Here is a 27,756-nt window from a genome sequence, read left to right on the forward strand (position 1 = left end):
TGATTTTCCAGGCTTCGCTCTTGCATGATAGTGAGCTGTGATTATAATTAAGATTTTAAGATAAGCCATTTTTTAACCTTGCTCTTTTAACATTATTGGTTCCTGTGTAAGTTTTAATATTAGGTTTTCTAAGGATGTCTGGCATAGGATTTTTGTAAACCGTTCTTAATGAGGCAAATATAAAGGCTATCTGATCATAATATGGCTAGATAGAAGTTGGCTGCCTAAGAGACTTCACAGGAATATGCCAACATGATATACTTTTTTCTATTAAAAAATGTTTACAAATGCACAACAGGAAAAAAACAGTAGTCAACCATGTGGAGTATTTATCTGGTTTTTAGTCACTGGGATTTAAAAATGTATATCCAAAAAAAGGCTTTAAAACTCTGTTGTTTGGTAAGCCTGCAAAATATTAAACAAAACCTTGAATAAATTTTATCCTGTTGTTCTTCTCTTCTCAGTGACTCCGTGAAATGTGAATTGTACTTTCAGAAGTTTCAGAACTTTTTGTACTTGAAATTTTGATGGCTGCAGTTAACAAATATTGATGTATAACAAAAGATAAATTTTCCAAGTAAATACATAACCTCTTATAATGATGAATGCATATTAAAACATACATCTGAGTGTAATGATTTTTAATTTTTCAGAGTTCTCTGACTGTTGAAAATAAACACCCAAACTAACTAATGATCTGCCTTCTTAGATTGTGGACAGCCACATCGTGAAATGAGAATGAATCCTAAAGCTATAACTGCTGCACAAATGTTTGGTCGTCTTGATGTGGCAACAAATGATTGGACAGATGGAATATTTTCAACACTCTGGAGAAAAACTTTAAAAGCCAAAAAAGGTAGAATGAAAAACTTTCCCTTCAAAACAAGCCAAACAATCAAGCTTCAGGACATCTCTCTAAAGCATATTAGCAGACTTTTTTTTTTTTTCGTATGTACATGGAAGCATTGGAATACTGCTGCAAATTGCTGCAAAAACTTCTGTCTGTTGTATAGTCTCTGTTTTAAATGCTTTGTGTTCGAACTGTATATTGTAGCAAATACCGCTTCACTGAATTTGCTGATCCCTGTCTTTCAAATGACAGGCCCTTGTTTGGAAGCACAGGGAATGTGAGTGCCAGTTCCCCCAAAAAGGTATACTACAAAAGAATTTTGGTGCTGTCAAGATTTCTACCTGGTCTCCAGGTGCTGTACTAGAAGTGTATGAATTTCCTTTGTATCATACCTCCTAGCCCTGCACATGTCATAGTTCATGTCAAATTGCACTAGCCAATTCTATTTAGGCAACCAATTTCTGCCTTAAGTATTGCTAGCATATATTCTTAGATTGATACATTAACTAAAAGATAGTTGGGTGCTAGTGGATTCTTCCTTGTATTGTCTGAATATTAGTATGTGACCTTATCATTAGGCCTTTAAGGAAGGGCTAAAATTAAGAAATGAAGGGATGAAAATCCTAAGTTATGTTGTCTTTCCTAGTTTTTAAGGATACAGATACTTTTAAAATAGAAAATACTTTAGGATTTGATTTTGTTGGGTTTGTTTTAAATCTCGAAATGTAGCACCCTTGATAGTGTAGCATAGCATCAACTGTTGATTTTTCTGTTTTTCCCTTTAATGTGAAATAAAAATTAACACACTTATGTGACTTCCTCAGATTCATTATTTGCAGCACTTCTGTAATGCCTCTTATGAAGCGAATTCCAGACCATCTCATGACTGAGATGCCTGCACTGTAGCTATGAAAAGCCTCCAAATATAAAACGACTTGCCTCAGAAATGAGAAGGTTTCTCATCTGGAACCTTCTTGCTTCATATGCAGTAATGCGTCAAGTCACCTACACCTAGATGTAGGGCTTGCTCTAAAGGCAGATGAGAGTGAGACCCTCTCTGAATAAGGGCTATCTAGCAATACACAGCAAAGGAAGCTGAATCAAGTTTATAAGCAGGAGAATGAACACAAAAAATCTTCCCCTAACAGATCTCTTTTACTTACAAAGATGATTTTTTCAAGAATTCCTTTCATTTAATCTCACTACAATACACCACCTCTTTGGAAACAAACAAATTGTGGTTTTAAATAGTCCTGTAGTTCCTGTCCTCTTTATGTTGTCTTATGTAAGTTGAAATAAACTTGATTTATCAGTATGTTGAAGACTGGATCCTTAAAACTGCTTCAAACTATTGCAAACTGAATACTTATGATGATACAGTTTTATGTACTGAGCAATGGATAATTTTTATCAGTGGGTGATGAAATGAAGTCATTGCAATTGGGAATGGAAATTGTATCAGAAGCTGAGATTCTAGCTGTGTGCATTAATTTGGAGTTAGTTCAAAACTTGTTTGCAGAGAGACAAACTGGTCCTTGAAAGAAACTAAAACTTCCTCAATAGTTATTTTCATCTGTTATTTATTATAGGTGACCATATCTGGATAGTTCTTGATGGTCCAGTTGATGCTATTTGGATTGAGAATCTTAATTCTGTTCTGGATGATAACAGAACTCTAACTCTGGCAAATGGAGATCGAATACCTATGGCACCAAATTGCAAAATAGTCTTTGAACCTCATAATATTGATAATGCCTCTCCAGCAACAGTTTCAAGGAATGGGATGGTATTCATGAGCTCATCAGTTCTCAGCTGGAGCCCTATCCTTGAGGTATGATAGCTAAGTGATTAGGTACTGGAAGTTTTACTGGTTACTTATTCAACACTTCACTGTTGTTACTTTAGGACCTAATTGTGTGAATTTATGCTGCGAAACACCTTTGACACTGTATAAACTTATAGGTCAGTATTTAATACAGCAATGTTTCTGGTGTTAGTTTATACAAGAGTGAATAATGTATTTTTTTCAGGAATATTGTCAACATATTCCACTTTTAAAAGCATAGACATCTCACTTTAGGGAACATTTGTAATTCAAGGTATTTTATGCAGTTGAAGATCAACTTGATTGTCAAAACATCAGCTACGCAGCAGCCTCTAGTACAGCTTCAGACCAAGGAAGAAGAAAGAATTTACTCTTACAGGGTGATTCAGGAATCTAGAAATCCTCAAAGAAAAACGTTTTATTTTGCCTTATCTCTCATGATTTACCTCCTCACTTTAAAGCGATATGCAGTCTAAACTCAGTTGTGTTGAAGTAACTGTTGCACACAAGTTGTTTCACTTAATCCATGACTTTATGCTTTTAATTTATTTTGATGGCAGCAACAGTCAAAAGGAAAACAGATCATGGGTTGTTTTGTTTTCCTTTGTTTTTTGCTTTTGGATAACAAAACAAATTTTATTCATTTCAGCCATGAAACAAACATTCCAGTGTCCCTTTCTTGCTCCCTTGCCCCTCCCTCCCCCCCCCAAATAATATTTTGTTACAAAATTGCAACCTGTAGTGATTTATCATTTGAGCCAAAAACATTAATTTGTTTTTTTGTTTCATTTAACTACTAAATAAAATTTTTTGATGGATCTTTCAGAACATCTCTCTTTAAGTCTGTTTTGGATCTTACCAAGTTTTCTACTTACCCCTAATATTTTATGAATAGCTGGTGAAGTTCCATATGTCTATTTTAAGGAGTTCTGCCATTCATTCTTTAGCACTTTGTTTTCTGCCTACCTGTTTCTAGAAAGTTTTTCTACATATCTAACAGCTTGTAATCAGTCCTAAAGCTTCTTTATTTTGGGCAGTAAAAGATAGAGTTTCAAAATATTACAAAGGTCAAAGTGTATAAAGGAATCACAGAAACACAAAATATTTGAAGTTAGAAGGAACCTTTAGAGACTGTGTAGTTGAACACCCCACACGCATTGACAGCTAGAGTAGGTTGCTCAGTACTATGTCCTATTGAATTTTGAGATAAGACTCCAGAAGCTCACTGAGAAGCCTGTTCCTGCATTTGAAAACAACCACCTTTTTTTTTTTTTTCTTACGTTTAAATGGAATTTATTTAACTTCGATTTGTGCCAAATTTTAGTTTGAATTTTGGGAAAGAATTTATAAGCATTTTTGCTGATGAGTGTATTTCACGTAAGAACTTAATTCATGGATGTAAACGAGAAGCATTCTCAGACACAAATGAGAGAAAGCTTCTGGGTAACTTGTAGAAGCAGGTTACTATGTTGAGCTAAAGACATGAAAAAACAAATCCTGTCCTATGATTTTGAGAAATAGGTATTAGACACTAACAGTGTACACAATGAATCAAACTTGTGTTCAATGCATATGAAACTCTTTCTTTGCAGTGCTAAACCACCACTGTGATTTAAAAAAATATTTGCAAATAATTATTTTTGTGCTGTTGAAAACTTAAAAGTACTTTTTTCTTCAATGTCCATGTTTAAGAACCAGTAGGAATTATACATACTTGGGTAAAGTCTGATCTTCTGCTAGCCAAACACTACCCAGCAGGCAGGGAATCTGGGTTTCAGATTAGTTAAATTTACTGATACTAGCATTGGGAACTAAATTTATTTTCTCACCATGCTTTGTGACAGGGATTTTTGAAAAGACGTTCATTCCAAGAAGCTGAAATTCTACATCAGCTGTATTCTTCTTCATTCCCAGACTTATACCGCTTCAGCATTCAGTGTCTGCAATACAAGGCTGAAATGTTGGAAGCCTTTGTGATTATGCAGAGCATTAATATGCTGCAGGGTCTTATCCCACCTAAGGTAGTGTGGATTTTTTTTTCTGTATTTACTTAATTGAATGGAGATAATTTTAAGTCATGAGGTTATGTAGAAAGGAGATTCTTTGACAACTTGGAATATTAATGAATATGAAGGTTAGTAAGGAATTCTTTTTCTTTAGAAAGTAATAGCTATGCTGTGCCTTCTTTCACGTTTGGTTTTGATGTTATGCACTGACATGTAGCATGAATCAGATTGCATATTTCCTTCAGTTGGTTTTTTTTTTTGTGGATTATTATCAGATTATAAACTGGAATGTAAACTGATTAAATGCTGTAATGGGTGGTTAAAAGTGATGTTTACAAGGTACTTTTCTATATTTTGTGGTCTATTTCATATTGGTTCAGTCTGTTTATTTATGAAGACATCAGTAAATTTAAACATGACTGAAGGCTGTTAATGTGATGTTGTTATGATTATCAAGTAGAATTTTCAGGCAATTGAAAATAAAAACCTCAATCCTTCAGGAGCAAGGAGGGGAACTGACTCCAAAATACTTGGAAAGGCTATACATCTTCTCTCTTATGTGGAGTGTAGGAGCATTACTAGAGCTGGAAGACAGATGCAAAATGGAGTACTGGCTTCGAAAACATGCAACAATAAAACTTGATCTTCCCTATATCCCAGAAGGCAGTGAAGATACCATGTTTGATTATTATGTGGCATCTGACGGTTAGTAACCCATATGGGTGGTATGGGGTGAACCTTTAATGTTAAAATTATGTTTCTTTTACAGAATTAATTTAGAAGTTTTTTGTAGCTTACCTTCTTTTGTGTTCCTTAGCAAGTATTGTTCTACAGCTACACTTTACTGATGATGTTGTATAAAGCTTTTTCCCTGTTTCCTATGAGAAATCAGAATGTAGATATATTGCTACAGAAAGCTTCATGGACTTTAATAGGCTAAAATAGACAAGCCTTGTCCCTGTCATAATTTATGTAGGAAAGAGAAGTAAGCCTTAACTTGAGATCTTTGGTTATATGATTCTATAATTTTGGTCTGAATTTACAGAATGGTATTACAATATGTGAGACGGGCTTTGACAGATGAGCTAACTCAGTGGAAAATAAAAGAAGTGATGGTGCCTTGTATTTTTAAAACATTCATTTCTTTCTTATTAGGTAAATGGGTGCACTGGAATACATGTGTTGAAGAGTATGTATATCCCAGTAGCAGCACTCCAGAGTATGGCTCTATACTTGTGCCTAATGTTGACAATGTGAGAATGGATTTCCTTATCAAAACCATTGAGAAACAGGGCAAGGTACTTCTATATTTCATATCTAAATAGTGCTAATGGTTTTTTATCAGGTTTTTCAATTAAAAGTGAAGTGTTATATTGTTGAAAGGGAAGAATAATTTTGTAAAGAGAGAATGGTAATTCTAAGAGCCACATTAATGTGAATATGCTTGAACCGTTGAATACTCATTGCTTCCAGACTTTGTTGTCTTCCACTCACCCATCCTTTCTATAGTGGAAATAACCATGGTTGCAGCTGAGATCAGGTCAGAAATGAAGTAACATTTTCATGTAGCTTGGAGAGGTGACAACAGACAGGCCAGTAAGTGCCAGACTCTGCTGGTATGAACTCCGCCCACATGGGGCAGTTACACAACTTATGTACCTTTAGGTTATGCAACTTACGCACCAAAGCTGTGTCAGATAAGCAGGATATGGTAAATGACACAATCCAAAAGAAACTGAAAGCTCTCGATAGTACGTCCTTTTCCAGACAATCAACTCCTTTTATGAATAATCCACTGCTCGGTTAGTTAAATTGTGCTGACTGACTTGACCACTGCAAATATTTTTAACTTGAGGCCTGCAAAAGCCTATGAGACATTAACTGTTTTGTTCCCACATGTCCCTTGTTGAGAATTCACTTTACATAACTCTCCTAGCTTGATTTCAGTTTTAAAGCTAAAGGGGATTGCTGAGGCTTTGCCAAGACACCCAGCTCTTGTGTTTATTCTTATTTTGATGTTGTCTTTGCCTAGGCTGTCCTACTTATTGGTGAGCAAGGAACTGCAAAGACTGTTATAATTAAAGGTTTTATGTCAAAATATAACCCTGAAAGCCACATGGCTAAGAGTTTGAACTTTTCATCTGCAACTACTCCATTAATTTTCCAGGTATAGTAGTCATTCACCTTTTAATATAATGTGACTGGATTCAGACATTGTTCTGATAATTTGCCAGAAGAATGACTCTGAAAGCAGTTTATTTAATTGAAAATGAGTACAGAAATTAAAAAAAAAATATGTTCAAAAGGACTAAATGTCCTAAGACATGATTTAAGACTTCTGTAAAAACCATGTTCTCTTCAGCTTCTTTGGTTGTTATTGAGCTGTTCTTGGATTAGTACAGTACTACGCATATTTACTTCATCACATCTAATGTTTTTATGCCAAAAGTAGCAGTTCTTGCTAACTGGGTAGAGCTGTTAGTGAAATCCCTCAGATTTCACTAGAAGCCCTGAGTAAAATAAGTGCTACCCACAACAATCTGTCAACTGTGTGCTGTCTGCAATTAAATTTCAGTAAATTACTTATTAAAAAAGTAACACATGCAGTGCAGCTGCTCTAAACAGAACTTTAAATACTTAAATCCTGAACAGTGCTGCCTATCCAAATTTCTACTGAGATAGTTTGAGCTATTTCAGGGTTTTTTAACCTGATGGGTATGCCAAGCTGATGCACTGTGTATGTTATAATCAGAAGTGCTGTCTATAGGCTCAATGCATCATCTATCATCTGGCTCTATAGCACAGTAGAAACCGTTAACATATTTAATATTTGAGCATGTAATTTTGGTCTTATTTTACTTAGTGATTTTGCTTCTATTGAATGGGCTATAGAAACAAAACCTAGTGTCAGTACCTCTATTTTTATAAAATATACAAGTTTGTTGATGGTAGCTGATAGTTGATGTTAAAGAAATCTGAAATAGATGTGCAAGTCTAACAGTCAAGTATCTGACAACAATCTAGACTGAAGCACTGTCTGTTATGACACATGCGTGTTCAAATTACGCTTTCTTGGCCTAACTGATGCCATTTGTGTAAGAAGGCTTTCCAAGCTGCTGTACAGGAACCTAAGCACAGTGCAAGAATGCAGATATTTACATTTGCAATAATGAATAACAACACCTGGTTAAGTGAGCTTTCACTTGGTATAGAATAAATAAAATCTGGACCTTAAGAAAAATGGGTTAATGGAAAGATAATGGGAAGAAAAGTGGTGGTAAGTCTAGTATTAAGTAAAGTTATTTCATCAAGTGTATTTATGTTTGTGAATTTACTTATCACTGTATGCTTTTATGAAGTACATTGATGTATGCTGGAAAGGTCTTCAAGATACATGTATTTCAGCTCTGACAGATTATTAGTTTAATTTTTATTGCTAGCAGTTATCAATTTTTCAGATAAACTGAAATGGTATAAAATTTATGAAACTGTTAGTCACCTACATTAGACATTTGTTCTGTTACCAACCTAATGCTGTATAGTATGATATTTCAGGTACGAACTAGTGCAATTAACTGCAGTAGATGTGTTGTCTAAACCATCCTTAGTAAAATTCTGTGTAGAAAAATCATCAATATGTTTAAATATTTGAATCTTATATGAAAAAAAGGGCTGTTAGTAACTATGCTAAAAAATAATTGCTTTTTAACAGCGTACAATAGAAAGTTATGTGGAGAAGCGTATGGGCACAACTTATGGTCCGCCTGCAGGCAAAAAGATGACAGTCTTCATTGATGATGTGAACATGCCCATAATAAATGAATGGGGTGATCAGGTTAGTTTGTAAGAAAAGAAAAAAGAAGGACAAATATACTTTCTTATTTTCTTTCTTTCCTTCCTGAGCTTTAAAAATGACTTCTCTTTTCTGTCAGGCAGTAGGGGTTTCATATGTACTGCTTGATTTTTAAAGCTTCTAAAAGAACCCATTAAATTTTATATTGTCCTGAATTCATTCAAAATAAATATGCTGACTACAAGAAGCAGTTTAGCGGTCCTTAAAACAAGCCTGTATGACTTTAGCGATATTTTTAACAAACACTCATTTATTAACAATAAAAAAATACAAAAAAAAACATTTGGCACATAAATTTTGATAACAAACTGGCTGTGTGGACAATAATTGAAATAGTAATAATTTTATGAAAATAATTTTATGGAATTCTATGGAAATAATTCTATGTTTGCAGCTTGAAAAACCATTTGTGATTGCTGAACATGGAAATTTCATATAAATATTTGGTAGCAAATGCAACTACTGAAGATGTATTATCTTTGGCTTGCTTAGAACAACTAGAAGTTTTGTGCTAAAAAGGAGTATTATTTCCAATATAATAGTGTTGGAAATCATGCAGCATACAAGCAAGAATAGTTTGAAGTATGAAGGATTAATTCTAAGCTAGGGATTCCCCTCTACTCCAGGATTTTTGTCTGCAGGTATTACCAATGAAGAGGACAATCCTAATATGCTTATTCCTAACAGTACATATTCCTCCTGAAGCAAATAAGCAGGAATTTGTGTGAGAAAATAATATTACAGTCTTTATTAGGTATATCGAGTGCATAAGTATGTTTTGTATTTCATTTAGTCGTGTGTATAATATTCTGCTATATAATACCTGATTATTTTACAGGTCACTAATGAGATAGTTAGGCAGCTGATGGAACAGAAAGGATTGTATAACCTGGAAAAGCCTGGTGAATTTACCAACATTGTGGACATTCAGTTTTTGGCTGCCATGATCCACCCTGGGGGAGGTCGCAATGACATTCCACAGAGGCTCAAGAGACAATTTTCTGTATTCAACTGTACTCTGCCTTCTAATTCTTCTATTGACAAAATTTTTGGTAAAGGAAAATTAGCTTTGTATCCATCCCATTTTTGAAAATGGTAGTTGATTTTTCCTTATCCCTCTGTTTACAAACATTATGATTAAATTTGAGGCTTAATAACCCTCTGATTTTTTTCCCAGCATGTTTTCATTCAGTAATCACTACTCACCTGCAATTTCATCAGTCTGTAATTTTTTCAGGTCCAGTCATATCTTTGAATCTATTGGTATGCAATGTGTTATAAGAGTGGCATGAAGGCCATTCCTAGTTGTAGTGAGGATGCTGGAGAGATGTTAAGGTCTACTGTTTCTAAGAATGACAAACTAATAACTAGACTTTCACAAATGACAGGATCATTGGTCTCAAAGAAAAAATTGGCTATTCAAAGGATGGGGGAGATATTTTAATGGAAAAAAAAAGACCATTTTAAACAAAGAGTTAATTCAAAGATAAATACCCAGTGAGCTGGTAGCAGAATGGTGTTAAGATAGGTGAATCAAGATTTGAATAAAGAATGAAAAGTCATTTCAACATATTAGAAAAAGGCTTGGGACTAAAAGTGAAAAAGAAATTTAAGAAGATTGTTGCTTTTGGTTTTTCACTAATGTGCACTAATCTTTCAATTGGCAATTTTTTTCCCCACAGGTGTAATTGGACAAGGGCACTATTGTAGTGAGCGGGGCTTTTCAGCAGATGTGAATGAAGCAGTAGCCAAATTGGTTCCACTGACACGCAGGCTGTGGCAGATTACCAAGCTAAAAATGTTGCCCACGCCAGCCAAGTTCCATTACATCTTCAACCTTCGAGACCTCTCAAGGATTTGGCAAGGAATGCTGAATACTACATCAGAAGTGATCAATGAACCGAAGGTAAGTGCAGCACATCAGTGGTTTTGTTATAATTAGCTTATAATTAGTGTAGCAAAAAGGGTGGAGAGTCTATCTTCTTGGTATTTCTCGTTAAAAAGTTTTTCAGCTTGTTTTGAGGTGAAGTGTTTTAGTTCAACTTTTACAGTGCCAACTGAAACAACTGTGTTTCATAAATACAAAAAAAAAAAAAATGCTTCTTTTGGCAATAGAGAGTTTGCCTCTATCTGCTCATTCTATTACTGACTGTGTCAGTGACACTAAATAATGGTCTGTAGTGAAACACACAAAAATAGAAAAGTACTGTTTGGCATGGGTTGTGGGAACATAACCTTGAAAACAGAGTTAACACTGCTGTTAGCAAAAGGGAGTCTCATACCAGTTGCAAGACACATGAGATAATGGTCTGTGATGGCTCCTCCCCGGAAATCCCCTAAAGGTTCCCACCCCCAGAGGTTCTTTTTGCATAGCTGGCTACTCCTTCCGATGTAGGCTGGACCCCTGTGTCGGAACGAGTGTGCCCTTTTGCTAGCATAAAAGCTCGAGCCTCATGCAATGCAGGGAGGCAGACCCTCATACCACCAACGTCAATGTTGCCTCCATGGGGACGCCCGCGGAGGTTGAGCCTGGTAACTCTCACTGCAATGATATCTCTTGGAGCTGGTTTCCTGATCGTCATCACATGATCTTAGGGGTTGGTAAGATAAATACTCAGCAAAAATATCCATCACTGTTTCTTTTACCCTTTGCTGGCTCTTCCTCCCTATATTTTCCTATAGTAATAAACAGTTGTTTTTTCTCCATTGTGTCTCACCTCTCTCTCAACCTGGAACCCTGAGACTCCAGAACACTAGGAAACTCTAGGTTTTTTTTTATTTTTAAGTGAGTGAAAAATAAAAACCAGAAGAAGTGAACTTATTTTAAAATTATGAAAACATGTATATATTGATTAAAAGTTCCTCTCTCTCCACTAGTGTCTTGAGGCTTTCAATCACTGCCTAGTAGCTGTTTAATAAATGATTTCTGACTTATAGTTTAAAAGGAAGTAGTAGTAATGAGTCATAGTTATTCCTCTTTTTTTTATTTTTTATTTCATAATCCACCTTTCTTCCAGAAAAGCTCAACTTTTTATACATAATTTCTCTTTTAATTGTTTGAAGGAAAGTCATTTAGTGTTTTCAGCACTGAAACATGAAGTGTTGGAAAAGCAACATTTATGGTAATGATGGAAAATTTGTTATACATTTGAGTTATATAATCACATCATGTTTAATGTATTTCCCTTGTTATTGAATAAGCTCCTGAATTCTACTACATCTAAAATTTGTATTTTAGAATTTAATTTCCAAAGCTAAAAATATTCAGCATGACAATTATGTGTATAAATTCTAAATTAATTCTGTTCCGAGTATAACATTCCGAGTATAACAAACAGTTGCTCAAAATTTGATTGTATAAATTTACATATTAGTTCTGAGACTTGACATAGTATGTGTCATTTGTACAAAGTGCTGTAGGTTTAAACAAGAGGCCTTCAAAGAGTACATGGGAATTTTTCTACAACTGTGTAGTAACAGTGTAGGATCAAAACCTGTGCTGCCAGGATTAAGAACCTGGCAGGTTTTCTTTCTCCATCCTCTGACCAAATTGAAGGACTGTAAAGATATATTTGGAGAAAGAATATGAGCACCTATGACTTTTTTTTTTTTTTTTTCTGCTCTCTAACTACTTCGGATATACTATTGAGATATACTATTGTTTGGGATGAAATTAATCATGCCACGATGCTATTATTTCCACCCACCTTCTACTTAATGAGCAGCCAAAAAAATGGTTGGTAAGTGCATAAATATATGCTAACGAGTATAGATATGGCTTTAGGACTAGGGAAGTGAAATCTTAATTTGGTAAATACATTCCAGTTCAGAATGCTAGATTAAGGCTTCTTGCACATTAGCTGAAAGTAAGCTTAAAATACTGTTGGTCAAAATGAGAAGCTCAAGTTATCTCTCCTACATAAACCCCAACATACTATGGTTTCTTTTCTAGCATTAGTATGATTTTAAAATAAATAAAAATTTCAGACTGAATTTTTTTATATATGTGTACAGGTGCTGATAAAACTGTGGAAGCATGAATGCAAATGTGTTCTTGCTGATCGTTTTACAACTTCGGAAGATGTAAATTGGTTTGATGCAGCTGTGGTAAAACTTATTGAGGAGGAGTTTGAAGAATCAAAAGCATTGCTGGATTCTGACATTGATGCATTCTTTGTTGACTTCTTAAGGGATGCCCCTGAAAGAACTGGTAAGGTCGGGCTCTGATAACCATGGAGATGGCAAGAGTAGGGAAGGGGATATGATAAAATAGACATTACCAGAAATATGTCTTCAAAAATGCCTAGTAAGTTTATGCATTAAGGGTGGTTGTTCTGTCCAGTGACTTTGAAGGTAGTCTGTTACCAGCTGTGGCACATCTTTATATTAATGGGATTCTTAAGTCCATATTTATATCCAGGTTACCTGTATCAGAGAGTCTTGCTTCCATTTCCATCAATGTGGTAGGTAGAAAGAACTGTCAAATAGTGAACAAAAGTCTAAATTATTCTAAAATGATGAAAGAGTGTGGTATGAATTACTTGAATTGGTAAGGTTACAGTACTAGATAAAGAATAACACTAACTACTATCCTCTGGAAACCTGGTAAAAGAGTACTGGCTCTGGGCTAATCCAGTATTTAAGGAAATACTTGACGCATGATTTTGTAACAAAGAAGTGTTATCTCAAAATCTCCTGAATGTTACTAAAGCCTTTTGAATTACCCATATGGCTTGCAACAATGTCTTTGTGTTTTTTAAATAAGAACGCTGTGTCATTAACCTTGCTAAATGACCTGGGAATATTTGTTACTCGATGAAAAAGAACAGAAAACATTTTTTTTGGGTTCTGGGGAAGGTCATTAGTTTAAGCTATTGGACCGTTCAGTTATCTGTGTTCATGTCACTGTAATGGTGGATAGTGGAGGCAATAAAAGGTTGGCATGAGTGATCAAAAGCTATTTAAATATCTTCTTGGATAATTGCAGTAGTCAGAAGGCAGTGACAAAGGAGAGTAAAGGATAGGAAATATTTGATTGGAAGAAATAAAACAGAAGCAAAAAAATGAAGTGGTGTGAGAAAGTAGTAAAATAGATTCTTAAATCCATTCAATAGTGAAGTACTGAAAACCATTGTTTTGAAGTGAAAATTAAGGGCTAAAATAATCATGTCTTTTTCCAATTAACTTCTTATTTACACTTTAAATGGACCTGCTGTGTAATGTGCCATTTAGCATGAAACTTTATCTAACCCTCATTTAGAAAAAGTATATTTTGTCCTCAATATGTTTGTCAGAGCCTTGAGAACCCCTTTCTGTTTTGGCTATAAGTGAAAAAATAACAAGTGTTATTTTGTTTTAATTGTTCTTTTAATGGAATTTAGTATTGCCTGTTATGATAGAAGTGTAAGAAAGGGAGCTAGATTTCTGAGCTCTTAAATACTTACTTAAAAAATTACATCTGACATCAATTTGCAATAACCCTCTGCTCAAGTTAGTGATACATTTCCATATACTCCCTCTGTCTCTGGGTTGTACAGTAATAACATATTTGTCCCAGAGATAAATACATAAAGACTTGAAATTAAGTACCTCAAACAACAACTTATAGATCTTAGCTTCACAGAAATTTAGTTGTGCTAGTGTTCCTTAGACCATCAAAGTGTTAAAAGGTGTTTTTTTATCAGTTATGCCATTGTTATTTAATGCTTGTGATTCTGTATCTTGAGACTATAAAAACATCACCACAATTTAACTCTTTGCTGTGCTCCTTAATAGTTCCCTCTCAGTAACTGAGTTGTTTAAGTTTCAACTTGTAAGAAACTTACTTCCACCTGGAATACACCTTTTCTTTAACCAATGTTTTTGCAGGTTAAGATAGGAAGTGGGTTAATTTTATTTTATCTAAACTTAAAAGGGTGCTCATACATGCAGAAGCTATACAGAACTGGAGAATTCTAAAATTAAGGTGACTTCAGGCATACACAGAATGCAATATAAAGGACAGCTGAGTGATAATTAACAACCAATTTATATTGAGATGTTTGGTTGTTCTATAGGGAAAAAAACACCATTTATATAAAAGTTTTGGGGTTTGGTGGTTTTTTTTTTTTTTTTTTTTTTTGTTGGTTGATTGTTTTGGGGTTCGTTTTGGACCACTGCTAATTTGTAAAAGTAAAATGTGCAAGACGGAAATGGAGAAAAATTTAAAATGAAAAAAAAATGTTGCAGATACTAGTCTAAATACAATACAGTTTGATTGCTTTTTTTTCCTGCTTTTTTTGCCCCTTTTCTTCCATTTCTACTGGCTTCCAGTGATTTACTAAGATCAAGGAAATGTTTATTTTACTGGAAGGACTTAATTTATTTTAATTCCATCAGTTAGAAATAGTACTGTGATTAATGTATTTATTCGATAACTAAGAGGAGTTTTAGCAAAGCTGATTGTTAGTAATAACTGACCTATGGCAACTTGTAACTGAAAAAATAAACCCTGCAACATATAGATCATGAAGTCTTCAAAATAATGGAGCTATTTGTGTGTGAACAAAAGAGAAACTGTACTGTGTCTACTAATTTTTTGAGGAAAACCAGACCAACCAACCAATCAAAAACCACCATGACGTCTGTCTCTGGCACTCCTCCAGTGAAGTCTGTCAGTTATTTGCTGATGATACATGGGCTGTATAAGCAGTGAGATGGATTGAAAATTGTCTGAGTGGCTGAGCCTAGAGACTGGAAGAAGACTAACAGAAGGCCAGAAACCTGTAGTGTACCCCAGGGGTTAATACCAAGTCCAGTCATCTTCAGCATCTTCATTATTGATCTGGATAATGGAGCAGAGCATATCCTTATCAAGTTCCTAGATGACACAAAACTGGGACAAGGAATGGATGGTATGTCAGAGGTTGTGCTGCTGTCCAGAGGGACCTTTACAAGAATATTGTAAGGTTCAACAGTGGGAGGCGCAAATCCCATGCACCAGTATATACTGGTGGTCACCCATCTGGAAAGCAGTTATGCAGAAAAGGACCTGGGGGTGCTGGTGGACACCATGTTGAATATAAGATACTGATGTGTCTTTGGTTAGTGGCATCCTGGGCTACATTAGAATGTTGCCAGCAGGTTGAGGGAAGCGATCCTTACCTTTTATTCAGCACTGGTTAGGCCACACCTGCAGTGCTGTGCCTAGGTCTGTGCTCCCCAATACAAGACAGACAGGGACATACTGGAGACAGTCCAATGAGGAGTTGAAAACATGACTAAAGGACTCTTACATGAGGAAAGGCTGAGAGAGCTGGGACTGTTAGGCCTGCAGAAGAGAAGGCTTAGGGGGATCTTCCCAATATGTATAAATACAAAAGGAGACTACAAAGAAAGACAGAGCTGGGCTCTTCTCAGCGGTTTCCTTTAAATATGATTAATGCTTATGAATGGAAAGATGAGACAAGGGCACTATTTCCTCATTTCCTTTGGGTGGTGAGGATTAAAAACTTCCTTGTTGCTTTCAGATAATTTGCTGAAACAAATGTATGCCTTTTCACAGTGAATATACTGTGTTTTTTTTTTTGAGGTAATCATTCATTTTGATAAAGTTTTTTTTTTCTTTTTTTCCTTTTTTTTTCTTTTTCCCCACTACTGAAATCATTTAAAAACTTTTTTAACTGCAGTATTTACTTACATTGATTCTCTGGGTTTACATTTGCTTCTAGCATTTAAGTTAATTTCATTTTTTAATCATTCACATTTCAGATGTAGGGAAAGAAGGCTCCTTATTTTTTTCTGGTTTTGTCTTTGAGAATTAAGCAGCTGAACTTGCCATTCTTTGTAGGTAGGGTATAGGCAGCACTCTCATATATACATTTAATATGTAATGTTATGTATAATAATCCTGCTTCTGGGTGATTAAAGAGTATTCTAATTACCTTCACTTACTCATTCCCACATTGAGCCTTTGTCAATCATTTAAACTGCTAAAAATTTATTACCTACTTTTTGTTGTAGGTGAAAAATCAGAAGAAGTTAATTTAGATATTCCCAGAGTATATGAGCCAATTTATTCCTTTCATCAGCTGCGGAATCGTTTAAATAAGTTTTTGCAAGCATACAATGGGAGTGTCCGTGGTGCTGGGATGGACATGGTTTTCTTTGAGGATGCTATGATTCATTTAGTCAAGGTACAGACTTACTAGATTGCCATTTGTTGTTGTTGTTCACTTGCTCTCATCACCTGTGAGTGGAAGTATGCACAAATCGAGGTAAATCACTTCTGAAACTGAAGCAAGTTATTTATTGTTAGTAAATATTTTTTCTGTCACTCTAACTAAAACTCAGCTTTTCTGAAAATGTACTGGATGCAACTATTATATTTTATGACTGGTAAGATCATGGTCTTCAATATTTTAACACTATTTCAACTTTTCTTCCTGCTAATTCTTCTGAGATCCTTTTCTCTCTTTGAAATGAGTCAAATGAAATTCATGTTAGAACTCAATTGGTTGCTTTTGAAGGAGCAGAGACAGCTGAGTATAAATAAAGGAATAAAGGTAGTTCAAATTTCCTTTGTAGATAGACCATGTGTTTACTTACTTTAAAATCCCTTTGAATGTTGATTGGAGCTGATCATAATTTTTAGCATAGCACAGCTTGATATGATTACCAACACAGTATAGGCTTCATAAAAAGGAGAAGCTTTTTTTTTTTTTAAAATAATTATTATTTCTCAGTTACACCATGATGTTATCATAGAATCATAGAATGGTCTGGGTTAGAAGGGACCTTAAAGATCATCTAGTTCCAGCCCCCGCTAGCCTATGTCTTCCAAGGCTGTGTTCAACCTGACCTTGAACACTGCCAAGGATGTAGCATTTACCACTTCTTTAGGCAACCTATTTCAGCACATCACCACCTTTACAGTAAAGAACTTCTTCCTTATATCTAACCTGAACTTCCCTGTTGAAGTTTAAACCCATTACCCCTTGTCCTATCACTACAGTTCCTGATGAAGATGCTCTCTCTGGCATCATTGTAGGCCCCTTCATATATTGGAAGACTGCTGTAATGTCTCCACATAGTTTCTCTTCTCCAAGCCAAACAGCCCTAATTTTCTTAGCTGTACTGCTTGTCATAAATTATTAAAAACTGAATATTGGATTGTACCTTCCTAACAATATAATAAATATAAAAGCAAAATTTAGTTATAGTTGACAAACATATTGCATCTTCAGTTTTCAAAATTTTGGTTATAGATACTTATAATCTCACAAAATTAGTCCCTTTCCTTGAAGGCCTTTCCTCCAGAATGGATCATGTTCTCCTATGGACTTCTTTAGGAAAATTTTTAAAGTTAAGAAATATCTTACTCAGAGAATAAAGCAAAACGTGCCTATTAACTCTGCTTGGCAACATCTAATAGCCATAATTGAAGGGATCAGCAGTATTCCAAGGGTGTTGTGCAAATCTATTTTCTTTCTCTGATTAAATACTAAGTATGCTTAGAGTAAACCTTCATACTTGTTTTTATTTTTGCTTATAAAACATTAACTTATGAAAAATAACTAGTACATTGCCCTCAATATGTAAAACATATGGGTTTACAACTGTAGAAATTGGCATTTTTCAAGTTTTTACAAGAGTGAAAAAAGTACATTAGAGAAAAGGCAACTAAATAAGTATCCCAGGCTGCTTATTAGCATGGTGTAACTGGGGGCACCAGATGTTCAAGATAACAGAGACAACAGGAGCTAATACTCTGTCATTACTTGTGCAGAAGAGACCAGCTGCTAACCAGCTGGTTGGTATTACCTTGCTTTTGAGAGTCAAGTAGCTCCATGTTGTTCTGGAAATTAATGTAGGTTTTTCTGTATGTTATGAGTACCTGTCCATGTGCAACTGATGTGTTATAGAGCAAGTTTGTCTCCTGTGCTTAAACTCATATTTTCTCAGTATCAGGTAACAACATCTAGCTGTTTCCAGATTTCTTGGCATTGTTTTAATTGTGGACAGTGGGGCAGGTGCTGCATGCAATTCACAGTGCTGAAATTTTTTTTGCTCTGAATTGCAAAGGGTCTTTTTTGTTTATATTGCACTGTTCTAAATTGAAATGTGGAGCAGGAAGTAACTACTGCCTTTTCCTTTAAAAGAAATAATGAAACAGAAAAGAAAGGGAGATGTACTTGGGAGACATTCTGCTGTTATCAAATATTCATACTGATATTGCACATTTTTATAATCAAGAAAACTAGAAGCTTAAGAAGTTTGATTATAAAGGCAGTATTATTACCTGCTGTAGAGAATATGGGAGACTGTTTGTCCTGAATTTAATGTGCCTGGGACAGCTTGTCTTCTTGGTCACAATGAAGGGGTCTGGAGAAATATGTCTTACTAAATCTGTTAAGAGAGTATGGTGTTGGGAAAATTATTTCCTTCCCAAGTTTTATAATGTGTCATGCTATGACAACACATCACTAATATATCACAGTTGAGACTTACTTGTGCTTTGTGAAAGTGTGAGATGAAGTTCCACTGTTAATCAAAAGTTCACAGGGATCGTATCAAGTGGTTGCTATACTATTGAAAGGTTTACAGAAAATATTGCAAGGTGGAAATTTCCAGAGAATATACTAATAATAATATAGATTCCCTTAACTAAACCTTGAAAATTTAATTTGTTCTACATTTCTAATATAAATACGTTACTGCAGTAGCATAGGATTTTTAGGTGTGTAAGTTTTACACATTGTAGCAATAAATGACTGATCTTACACAGATTTCTCGGGTGATTCGCACTCCTTGTGGAAATGCTCTTTTAGTTGGAGTTGGTGGATCAGGAAAACAGAGCTTGACAAGATTGGCATCTTTCATAGCTGGCTTTGATACATTCCAGATAATGTTAACAAGGTGAGCATTAATCAAAATGTAAGTAGATAAGTACTTTGTGTTTAAATTCTTCCTAAAAATGAAACAGGCTTCTAGTCTCTGCAAAGGGAGAAAGAACAAACTAACACAGGCTGAACACTGTTGCCCAGAGTGGAAAGACGTGAAAATCCTTAGAGACTTATTAACTTTGCTTGATTTAAAATTATAGAGCTATTCTATAATTCTGTGATTTTCTACATTAAGTGTGAGCTATTACCATCTTTGGAATAATAAACTGTCTTGTGTGTTTCACAGAATGGGAAGGATTATTTGCAGTGTCAAGTTAACTTTATGTGTTTTTACACAGTACACTAAACTGTACTGAAAGTAGTTGTAGGTGGCATCTATCCATAATGCCTTATGAGTTTATCTTTTAATATTTGAAATAATGCCTGTGTGAGGAGGTGAAATCCTCATCCCTGCCTATTAATTTGGTAGATCTCATGTATATGTCAGTATTTTGGCAGTCTTTTCCAAGTGTATCTTGCTTTATTTTACATTGTTCAACCAAATGTGGTTTCTTGCAGAATAACTTATGAAAGACATAAAAAAAAAATTGTAACTCCTCTAAATATTTTAGGATGGGTGCCTCCCAAAGTGCCTGTAGGACAAGTCGATGTGCAGAAAATATTTTCAGGGCTCAAATATGGTGTCATTGTAGAGAAGCTAATTTTTTTTAGCTCTTTTGCAGCAGTGTTGGCTGCAGCAGAAATTGCAGACTCACACATAGGAATGCCTTCTGTTGAGGATCTTGTTGAGAAATAAGAATGACTTCAGGAGAGATTACAGTACAGTTCACAAAAGAAGCAGCAATAAATAGTTGTATATCATTCGCAAAGACTTATGAAACCACTAGAGGGTGAAATATTGGTGTGTAGCTTTCTACTTCAAGTTGTCAGAGGATCTATATAAAGCCCATGAAAAAAAAGAAAGTCCACAAAAGATCTGGGGAATCCTTGCACTGGAAAGCTTGTAAATCTCATGTGTGCACCAGATGAATTCCAGAAGCTATCATAAAGAATAGACTGAGTAAAGATTTGAATAAACATGATTTTAAGAAAGACTCAAAGATTCTGACAAAACATAATCCTGCCTTGCAAACCACTTGAAGTTCTCAAGGTGTAGTTCTCCAGGGTCAACGAGCAAGTGTGAAAATGTGATCAGAATCCCATCTGATTGATAGTTTATTCTGTACTTTTCTAACCTTATTTATCTGAAACACATCTAATCACTTGTGCCAAAATGCCTCTCAGAAAAATTTTGAATCCTTTTTGGATAGATGTTTTGTTTTCCCTCTGTTAATTGGTGAGCTGATAATAGTTGATAGAGTTGATAGAAGATAATAGTTGTAAGATTTTAAGTGGTTTTATTTTGTTCATCAAGGTAGATGATATTCATAGTGCTAACTCAACTTTATGTTTTTTTTTTGGTCAGTACTTTTGTCTGATTTTGAGTAATTAAATGAATAACTCTTCCAATCATTATTTTGCCCTGCAGCTGAAACAAAAGCATATAGAATATCTGTGTCTTTTCTGTGTCTGTTTCTAATTTTAGTGGTGTCTTTGAATTTGAAGTGTCTTATTTACAAACACATGTATGGAACCTTATCTTGGTGATTGTGGCATCTTTGTGGAAATGCATAAAAATTATCTTCTTAATCATTAAGATAAATATTGTAAATCAGTTGTATTTATTTCCTGAACTCCTCTTTAGTAATGAGCAGCTGCAATGAAGGTTTTGATATTTCAGGTCATCCATGAGATCACTGTGGTTACACAAGAAACTCTTAATGAAATTGCTTGCAACCACTTCTCTATTTTAATTCCCAGTGCACATCCTAGAAACCTCAGCTTTTATTGCAGTCCTTTATGCAACCAGAGAGATCATTTCAGTATAACAATGTGTATTGGGCTTGCATGGCAAGGTTTTGGTAGCAGCCCAGCTACAGGAGTGGATTCTGTGAGAAGTTGCTGGAATCTTTCCCTACGTCCGATATAGCCAGTGCCAGCTGGCTCCAAGATGGACGAACTGTTGGCCAAGACTGAGCCTATCAGTGATGGTGGTAGTGCCTCTGGGGTAACATAGTTAAGAAAGAGAAAACAAACCTGATGAGGAACAGCAGCTGGAAGAGGGGAGTGAGAATACATGAGAGAAACAGCTACGCAGACACCAAAGTCAACCCACCACACCTTGTCTAATATTTTTAATGTTTTTTTCTTTAAATCTCTCTTTTATCTTTGATGCTGCTGTCTTTCCTTGTTGTTAAACTGATGACTTTAACCAAAGGGCAAACTAGTTTGAGGTTTTTAATCAGTCAGTAAAATCTGAAGTACCTTATTGCACCCAGCACTTGACAGAATCCTGTGAGACAATACTTGTATTTTCACTTTTTCAAATAAAGTAGAAATAAACAGCATGATAAGACTTCATACTTGGGGAGTATTTTTTGTTGTTGGTTTTGGCCTTTTTGGTGGTTAAATTAAAGTTCCCAGACTTTGGCACCATTTTACCCTACATTCTAAGATATTGTTTTTTATTTAAATTTGTTTGTTTGTTTTTTTTTTTTTTTATACTGAAAACCCTTTTTAAAAGGAATGAATGTGAGTACAACTGTCCTTTTTTTGTAGATCATACAACACGTTAAACTTGATGGAAGATCTGAAACTCTTGTACAGAACAGCAGGACTGCAAGGCAAAGGCATCTGTTTTCTTTTTACAGACAATGAGATCAAAGATGAATCCTTTTTGGAATACCTGAACAATGTTTTATCATCAGGAGAGGTAAGATGCCTTCTCGTGGTAATTTTTCTGCTTCTAAAATTTTATAATTCTAAAGTAAAGTAACCAAATTTATTTGAATATTCTTTTATATCTCAAGGGACAGACAAATTAAAACACAAGTGCTTTTCATCATTACAGTATTCTAAAAAGGGGACTTGATCAATTATATTAGGTTAGAGTGAGACAAAGCTATTGTAAAATTAAGAATGAACATCATCATTCTATACAGAGAAATTGTCAAAGCCAGACCCTTTTAAATGTGTTGACAAGCTGTTAGTGACATGAGAATAGCTTTTTAAAAAAAGATAAAATTGTCTGTTAAGTTAAATATTTCATTCGTATACAATCAAGTTTTGTATGGTAAATTTATGTCCAGAATGGGTGGGATGGCTTTAATAATTTCTATTTGTTTATTTATTTAGTTTGTCAGGTGTGTATTTCAGAGTAATTTCTGCTAGTTATTACAAGAGAAGAAAGCAAAACCATTGTATATGGATTCTTTGTTTTAGTTTGTTTTGTTGTTTTGTTTGCTTGTGTGGATTTTTTTTTCACTCAGGATAGTGGGTTTTACATTTACAGCAAGTTAGATTTCAGTATTTTTTGGTGGAATAACTTCAGTCAAAATTCTTGGTTAAGGGCGTGGGGAGGGCCCTAGTAGCTTCAGTGTCTGAAATGTATGTACTTTCCTAAAATGCTATGTATTAAATGAACCTTATGCTATATATTTTATTTTGGATCATCTCATAAAGCGTAAAAAAAATCTTCCTCTTTCTCAAAGGTGTCAAACTTATTTACACATGATGAAGTAGATGAGATCATCAGTGACCTCATACCCATCTTCAGAAAGGAACATTCACGTAAACCTCCAACCAGTGACGTTCTTTATGACTACTTCATGACCAGAGTTCGTCAGAACCTTCATGTGGTTCTTTGCTTTTCACCAGTAGGTGAAAAATTCCGTAATAGGGCTCTGAAGTTCCCTGCTCTTATTTCTGGATGCACTATAGATTGGTTCAGTCAATGGCCGAAGGATGCTCTAGTGGAAGGTATGTGTAGGTTATGTCTTTGCAGATACTTAATTTCTGATCTGTGGTCATGAACTTGTTTAAATTGCCAACACACAGGCAGAAGAAATTTATTTGGTTCTAAAATTTGCTATAGATTCTTTTCTTCTTCAGATCTTGCTGTATTAGGCTTTTGAAATATTTCAAACAGAAGAAAGGCTTCAATATTTCTAACAGAAGAAAGGCTTCAAATACAGTTTGAAGGAAAAATTCCCTGGAAGATGGTTTAATGACATTAGTAAAGGTGGCAAATTACTGCAAAACAAAGAATTTATTAGTGCCTGTGATCAGGCATAGAGAAGGCTGTGATCACCCAGTCCCTGGTAGCTACCAGTTAAATGGGTTGAGAGAGAGAAAGTAGTTGCACACTTTGGAGGTGAAAGAATACTAGATCCTTGCCTATACTTTTACTGAGAACGTGGAATAATGTTAGGAATCTGACAGTGGGGGAATAAAGGTGATTTGGGTTTCAGAAGCTTGGTGAAAGCTGACATAATACATGCTGACATGTTTTATATTACCTTGTAATATAAATATAATAATATCATAATATAATATATTGCTATAATATAATATAATAATTATATTATAGTAATATAGCTAAGAGGTTTTCCTGAATATTTACTTACATTTATGTTTTTCTTTCTTAAGTATCTGAGCATTTCCTGTCCTCATTTGGTATGGACTGCACTGCTGATACAAAGAGGGAAATTGTGCAGTGTATGGGCTCATTCCAGGATGGAGTAGCAGACAAGTGCTCTGATTACTTTCAAAGATACAGACGTTCTACACATGTGACTCCCAAATCCTACCTGTCCTTTATTCAGGGATATAAAGCCACATACAAAGAAAAGCATGCTGAAGTGCATATGTTGGCAAACAGGTAAACTGCTCAGTTTACTACCGTTTTTTCGGTAGTTTTCTTCCCCAGATAGGTATATTCTGATATACTTCATTTCAATGCATGCTTGTCTGTTTGCACAGCAAGACGATTTGTTTTTTTTATTTTCTAAAATGGTGTAAAGGTGTAACTTGATCAAACATTATATTTACTCTTGGTATGTAAGTTAAAGACTGTATTTGTGGACAGGGAAAAAAGGTAGTGATTTATGAAAAAGTGGTGGGGAAAAAGGTGAATATAAATTATTTCAATGTATTTTTCATTAGTAAAAGAAAACATCTACATGTGATTTCATAATGTATTCACAGTAGCTTTTACTGTACCAGAGAGTAACTTGTTTTTTGTATCAGAAGTTTTATCCTCCTGATATGAATGTTTAAGTAATACCCTTCGCATTTTTGGTTTTGTGATCGTAGAGCCCAATTTAGGCTGCTGAGCTTTTTAGCTGTAGATCATTAAAGGGGTTTTGATAAATCCTTTCTCTTTTGCAGATGCTTTATGAAACTAATTCTGCAGATTTATCTTCATGTCAAAAATACTAAAATAGAGTGTAAAATTAACATTTAGTGTATCATTTGGTAGCACTGTTAAGAAAAACTGTCTTCTCAGTTTTGAATGTCTTGTTTTTTACCTTCTGATGCCTCAAATACTAGTTTAGTTCATGTGTGTCAACTTGTTTCACTTAACCTTAGTTGCTTATTCTGAGTTGCTTTGGCAGGTGTTACTCTGTTCTCCTGTATTTGCTTAGTTGTTCAAGTGCTGCTTAGTCTTTGCAATATCAACCTCTGTATAACCCACTTAAAGTTGTCTGAAAAGCCCTAAGTAAAGACTTACTTTCTGATAGACTAAAAGGACTCCTGAAGGGGCATTTTAAGGCTGAATGAGAAAACTGTTGTTGTCTCATGTTATTTTTCTGTTGTTCTTGGTTGCTATCAATTTCAGTATTTTGATTCTATTAGCCTTTTCAATATAATTGTCAAACATAAAATAGTGATTTTTAGATATTTCTCAGCATTCTAGTATGCAGAGAATGCTTTCTGCAGTAGCGAATTCAGTCCTTTGAGTATCAGGCTGGAGCTCAACAGGGATGATGACAACATATGGGATTTTTATGCAATGATAAAGGCATATTATTTGAGCTAAAGTGGGTAAAATTTCAAGCCAGAGATGCTCTTTGTATTAATCTTTATTGTTCACTTTCTGACATGAGACACTTGTGTGAAAGTTACCGTCCAAGTTTCATTTTTGGTGTAAAACATCTTTTGCTAGTGGTCTTTGCTTGATTTGGTTTATTATATTAATAGTATTGTTTGAAAAGTGGAGATTAAATTACATAGGAAATTACATGCTTCTTATTTTACTTTTCAACTCCAGGGTGAATACTGGATTGGAAAAATTGAAAGAGGCCTCTGAGTCAGTGTCTGCTCTAAGCAGAGAGCTGGAGGTAAAAGAAAAGGAACTTCAAATTGCCAATGTAAAAGCTGACATGGTATGTGCAGTCTTCAAAGTGTATTGCTGTTTGATTTCCCCCTCCCCCCCCTTCTTTTTATTTATTGTATTTTGAAGAGACTAAGCAAGTAAAAGGGAGTTAAGTGTTGGAAAAAATGTATCTTAGAAACTTAAACAGGGACAAAAGAAATCTTGAGTTTTCTGATTCTGAAATTCAACAGATAAAATTTTGCAACAGAAATGAATATATTCTTCCAACTAAGTGTTTTCTTTAATATTTGGCATGTGGGTTTTCTCATGTTCTAGGTATTGAAAGAAGTTACTGTAAAAGCACAGGCTGCTGAGAAGGTAAAGGGTGAAGTTCAGAAAGTGAAAGACAAAGCTCAAGCTATAGTAGACAGTATCTCAGTTGACAAAGCCATTGCTGAAGAGAAGTTGGAAGCTGCTAAGCCTGCTTTGGAAGAGGCAGAAGCAGCCTTACAGGTTAGTTCTTGGACCATATGCAACATTATTTTACTGCTAAGAAGATGGATTTCTTTAAAAACAAATATACGATTACATGACTATACATGTTTTGAGGCTTTTTAGGTTCAGATTTGTTTCTCTTTTTCTGAGTACCAAGCCCAAAATATATATATATATATATATATTTTTTTTCAGAAACGGGCGAGTTTTAATTTTCATTTGAAACTATAGCTGATATATGATGTGCTGCAGGTCATTAGACCAGTAACTGATAGCGTTATAAAACAACTTGTGCTCAATGAGTGAAGTGCCTTCCATATATAAGCAGTTGTTATTCCATCCAAATCTAAGCCTCCTGTTTCAAATTTTCATCACTGAATTGCATTTTGAATAAGTGTTCTGATCCACTTTACTCTGCCGTCTTCAAAAAAATTCTTTTTTCTTATGCATTGTGGCATTACTCAGATTGCTAGTGTTCATCATGGGACTTCATGTTTTTTCAACATATTCTTTTTGCAAAGCTTTTTAAAAGAGTGATAATGCTCTACCCACATCTTTACATGATGCATCATTAGTGATGAAAAAGATTTTTTTTTTGATCTTGCATAGTATTTTTTTTTTTATGTCTGCTCAGCTGACTAAGCAGTTAGCAGGAAGCTGGCATCTCCACAAAAGATTGGAGGACAGGAAAACCTCAAAGGTGGTTATGTAGATTTATTGCAAGGTTTTCCTTTCCACTTGAGAGGCTGCCAACAACTGTAATAATTAAAGACTATTGTGATGTTCCTTAAAATCAAAATCTTCAAAATCTAGTACAAGTCATGGATCATCTGAATGTATGACTTCACTTTGAGTGAGTGGTGCTTAATAACTGCCTGTCATGATTCTTGAAGGGCAGAGGGGAAATGTCTAAATGAAGGCTGATCATATGACAGCTGATAAAAGTGCCATAAGAGAGCAGGTCTGGATCATAAATTCCTGATACTTGGCTACAGGAGAAACATATCCCCTCCCCCCTCACCTCTCCAACAAAAACCCCAAAGGTGGACAAGCATTCTGGCAAGCACATAAACAAGCAATGTTAACTGCGCAATATCTCAAGTATGAAAAAAGTACCAGTGTACTGTCCTGCATCCTATTACAGCTGGCTTTCTGGTTTTGGCTAAAATTACGAACCAAACCTGTACTGCTCTTCTTGAAATTTAAAGTTCTAAGAAAATAAAATCTGATTTTAATGAAAAGTTACACTAGCATTATTTGGTTTAGTATTGAAATTCATACATCTGCTTTTTAGTATTGAAATTTGTTTCATAAATTGCTTTGTCTGTGCCTAAAGGAGAAAATTATCATAAAAGCAAGTCTATCAGGATATATATCTGTATTCTCAACATGCATTCATTCATTCAGAAATTCCTTTGAGTGAGAAAATTATCTCTATGAGACTGTGAAGGACTGCATCTTTCAAAAAATGAAATTGTGATAATTACAGATTTACAAATTTCCAGCTAAGGATTCCTGTAATGGAATTCTGTTTGCAGTGTAGACAAATATCTATTGAAATATTTCATAAATATAAAGGTCACTCCCCAGACTAAGAAAACCTGTGGCTAGTTATTTCACTCAATTTTTACATATTTTAGGACTACTG

General features: G+C 34.8%; 1 protein-coding gene across 1 annotated transcript in view; it reads left to right on the top strand.

The window, feature by feature from the left end:
- DNAH5 (dynein axonemal heavy chain 5) overlaps positions 1-27,756 on the top strand; it is a 116,648-nt gene that overhangs the window by 58,230 nt on the left and 30,662 nt on the right. The window contains exons 42-58 of the mRNA XM_061346726.1: positions 710-856; positions 2,440-2,681; positions 4,520-4,696; positions 5,182-5,386; positions 5,837-5,979; positions 6,714-6,848; positions 8,394-8,516; positions 9,373-9,586; positions 10,217-10,440; positions 12,549-12,744; positions 16,536-16,708; positions 19,300-19,430; positions 22,076-22,229; positions 23,008-23,275; positions 23,945-24,176; positions 25,569-25,683; positions 25,950-26,126. Coding sequence (XP_061202710.1) covers positions 710-856; positions 2,440-2,681; positions 4,520-4,696; positions 5,182-5,386; positions 5,837-5,979; positions 6,714-6,848; positions 8,394-8,516; positions 9,373-9,586; positions 10,217-10,440; positions 12,549-12,744; positions 16,536-16,708; positions 19,300-19,430; positions 22,076-22,229; positions 23,008-23,275; positions 23,945-24,176; positions 25,569-25,683; positions 25,950-26,126 — 3,056 coding nt within the window. The remainder of the gene's footprint in view (positions 1-709; positions 857-2,439; positions 2,682-4,519; positions 4,697-5,181; positions 5,387-5,836; positions 5,980-6,713; positions 6,849-8,393; positions 8,517-9,372; positions 9,587-10,216; positions 10,441-12,548; positions 12,745-16,535; positions 16,709-19,299; positions 19,431-22,075; positions 22,230-23,007; positions 23,276-23,944; positions 24,177-25,568; positions 25,684-25,949; positions 26,127-27,756) is intronic.

This window comes from Neopsephotus bourkii, unplaced genomic scaffold (assembly GCF_033783945.1).
Source record: "Neopsephotus bourkii isolate Nb327-2 ecotype Australia unplaced genomic scaffold, CSIRO-AGI_Nbou_v1 NB_272, whole genome shotgun sequence".
NCBI lineage: Eukaryota > Metazoa > Chordata > Aves > Psittaciformes > Psittacidae > Neopsephotus > Neopsephotus bourkii.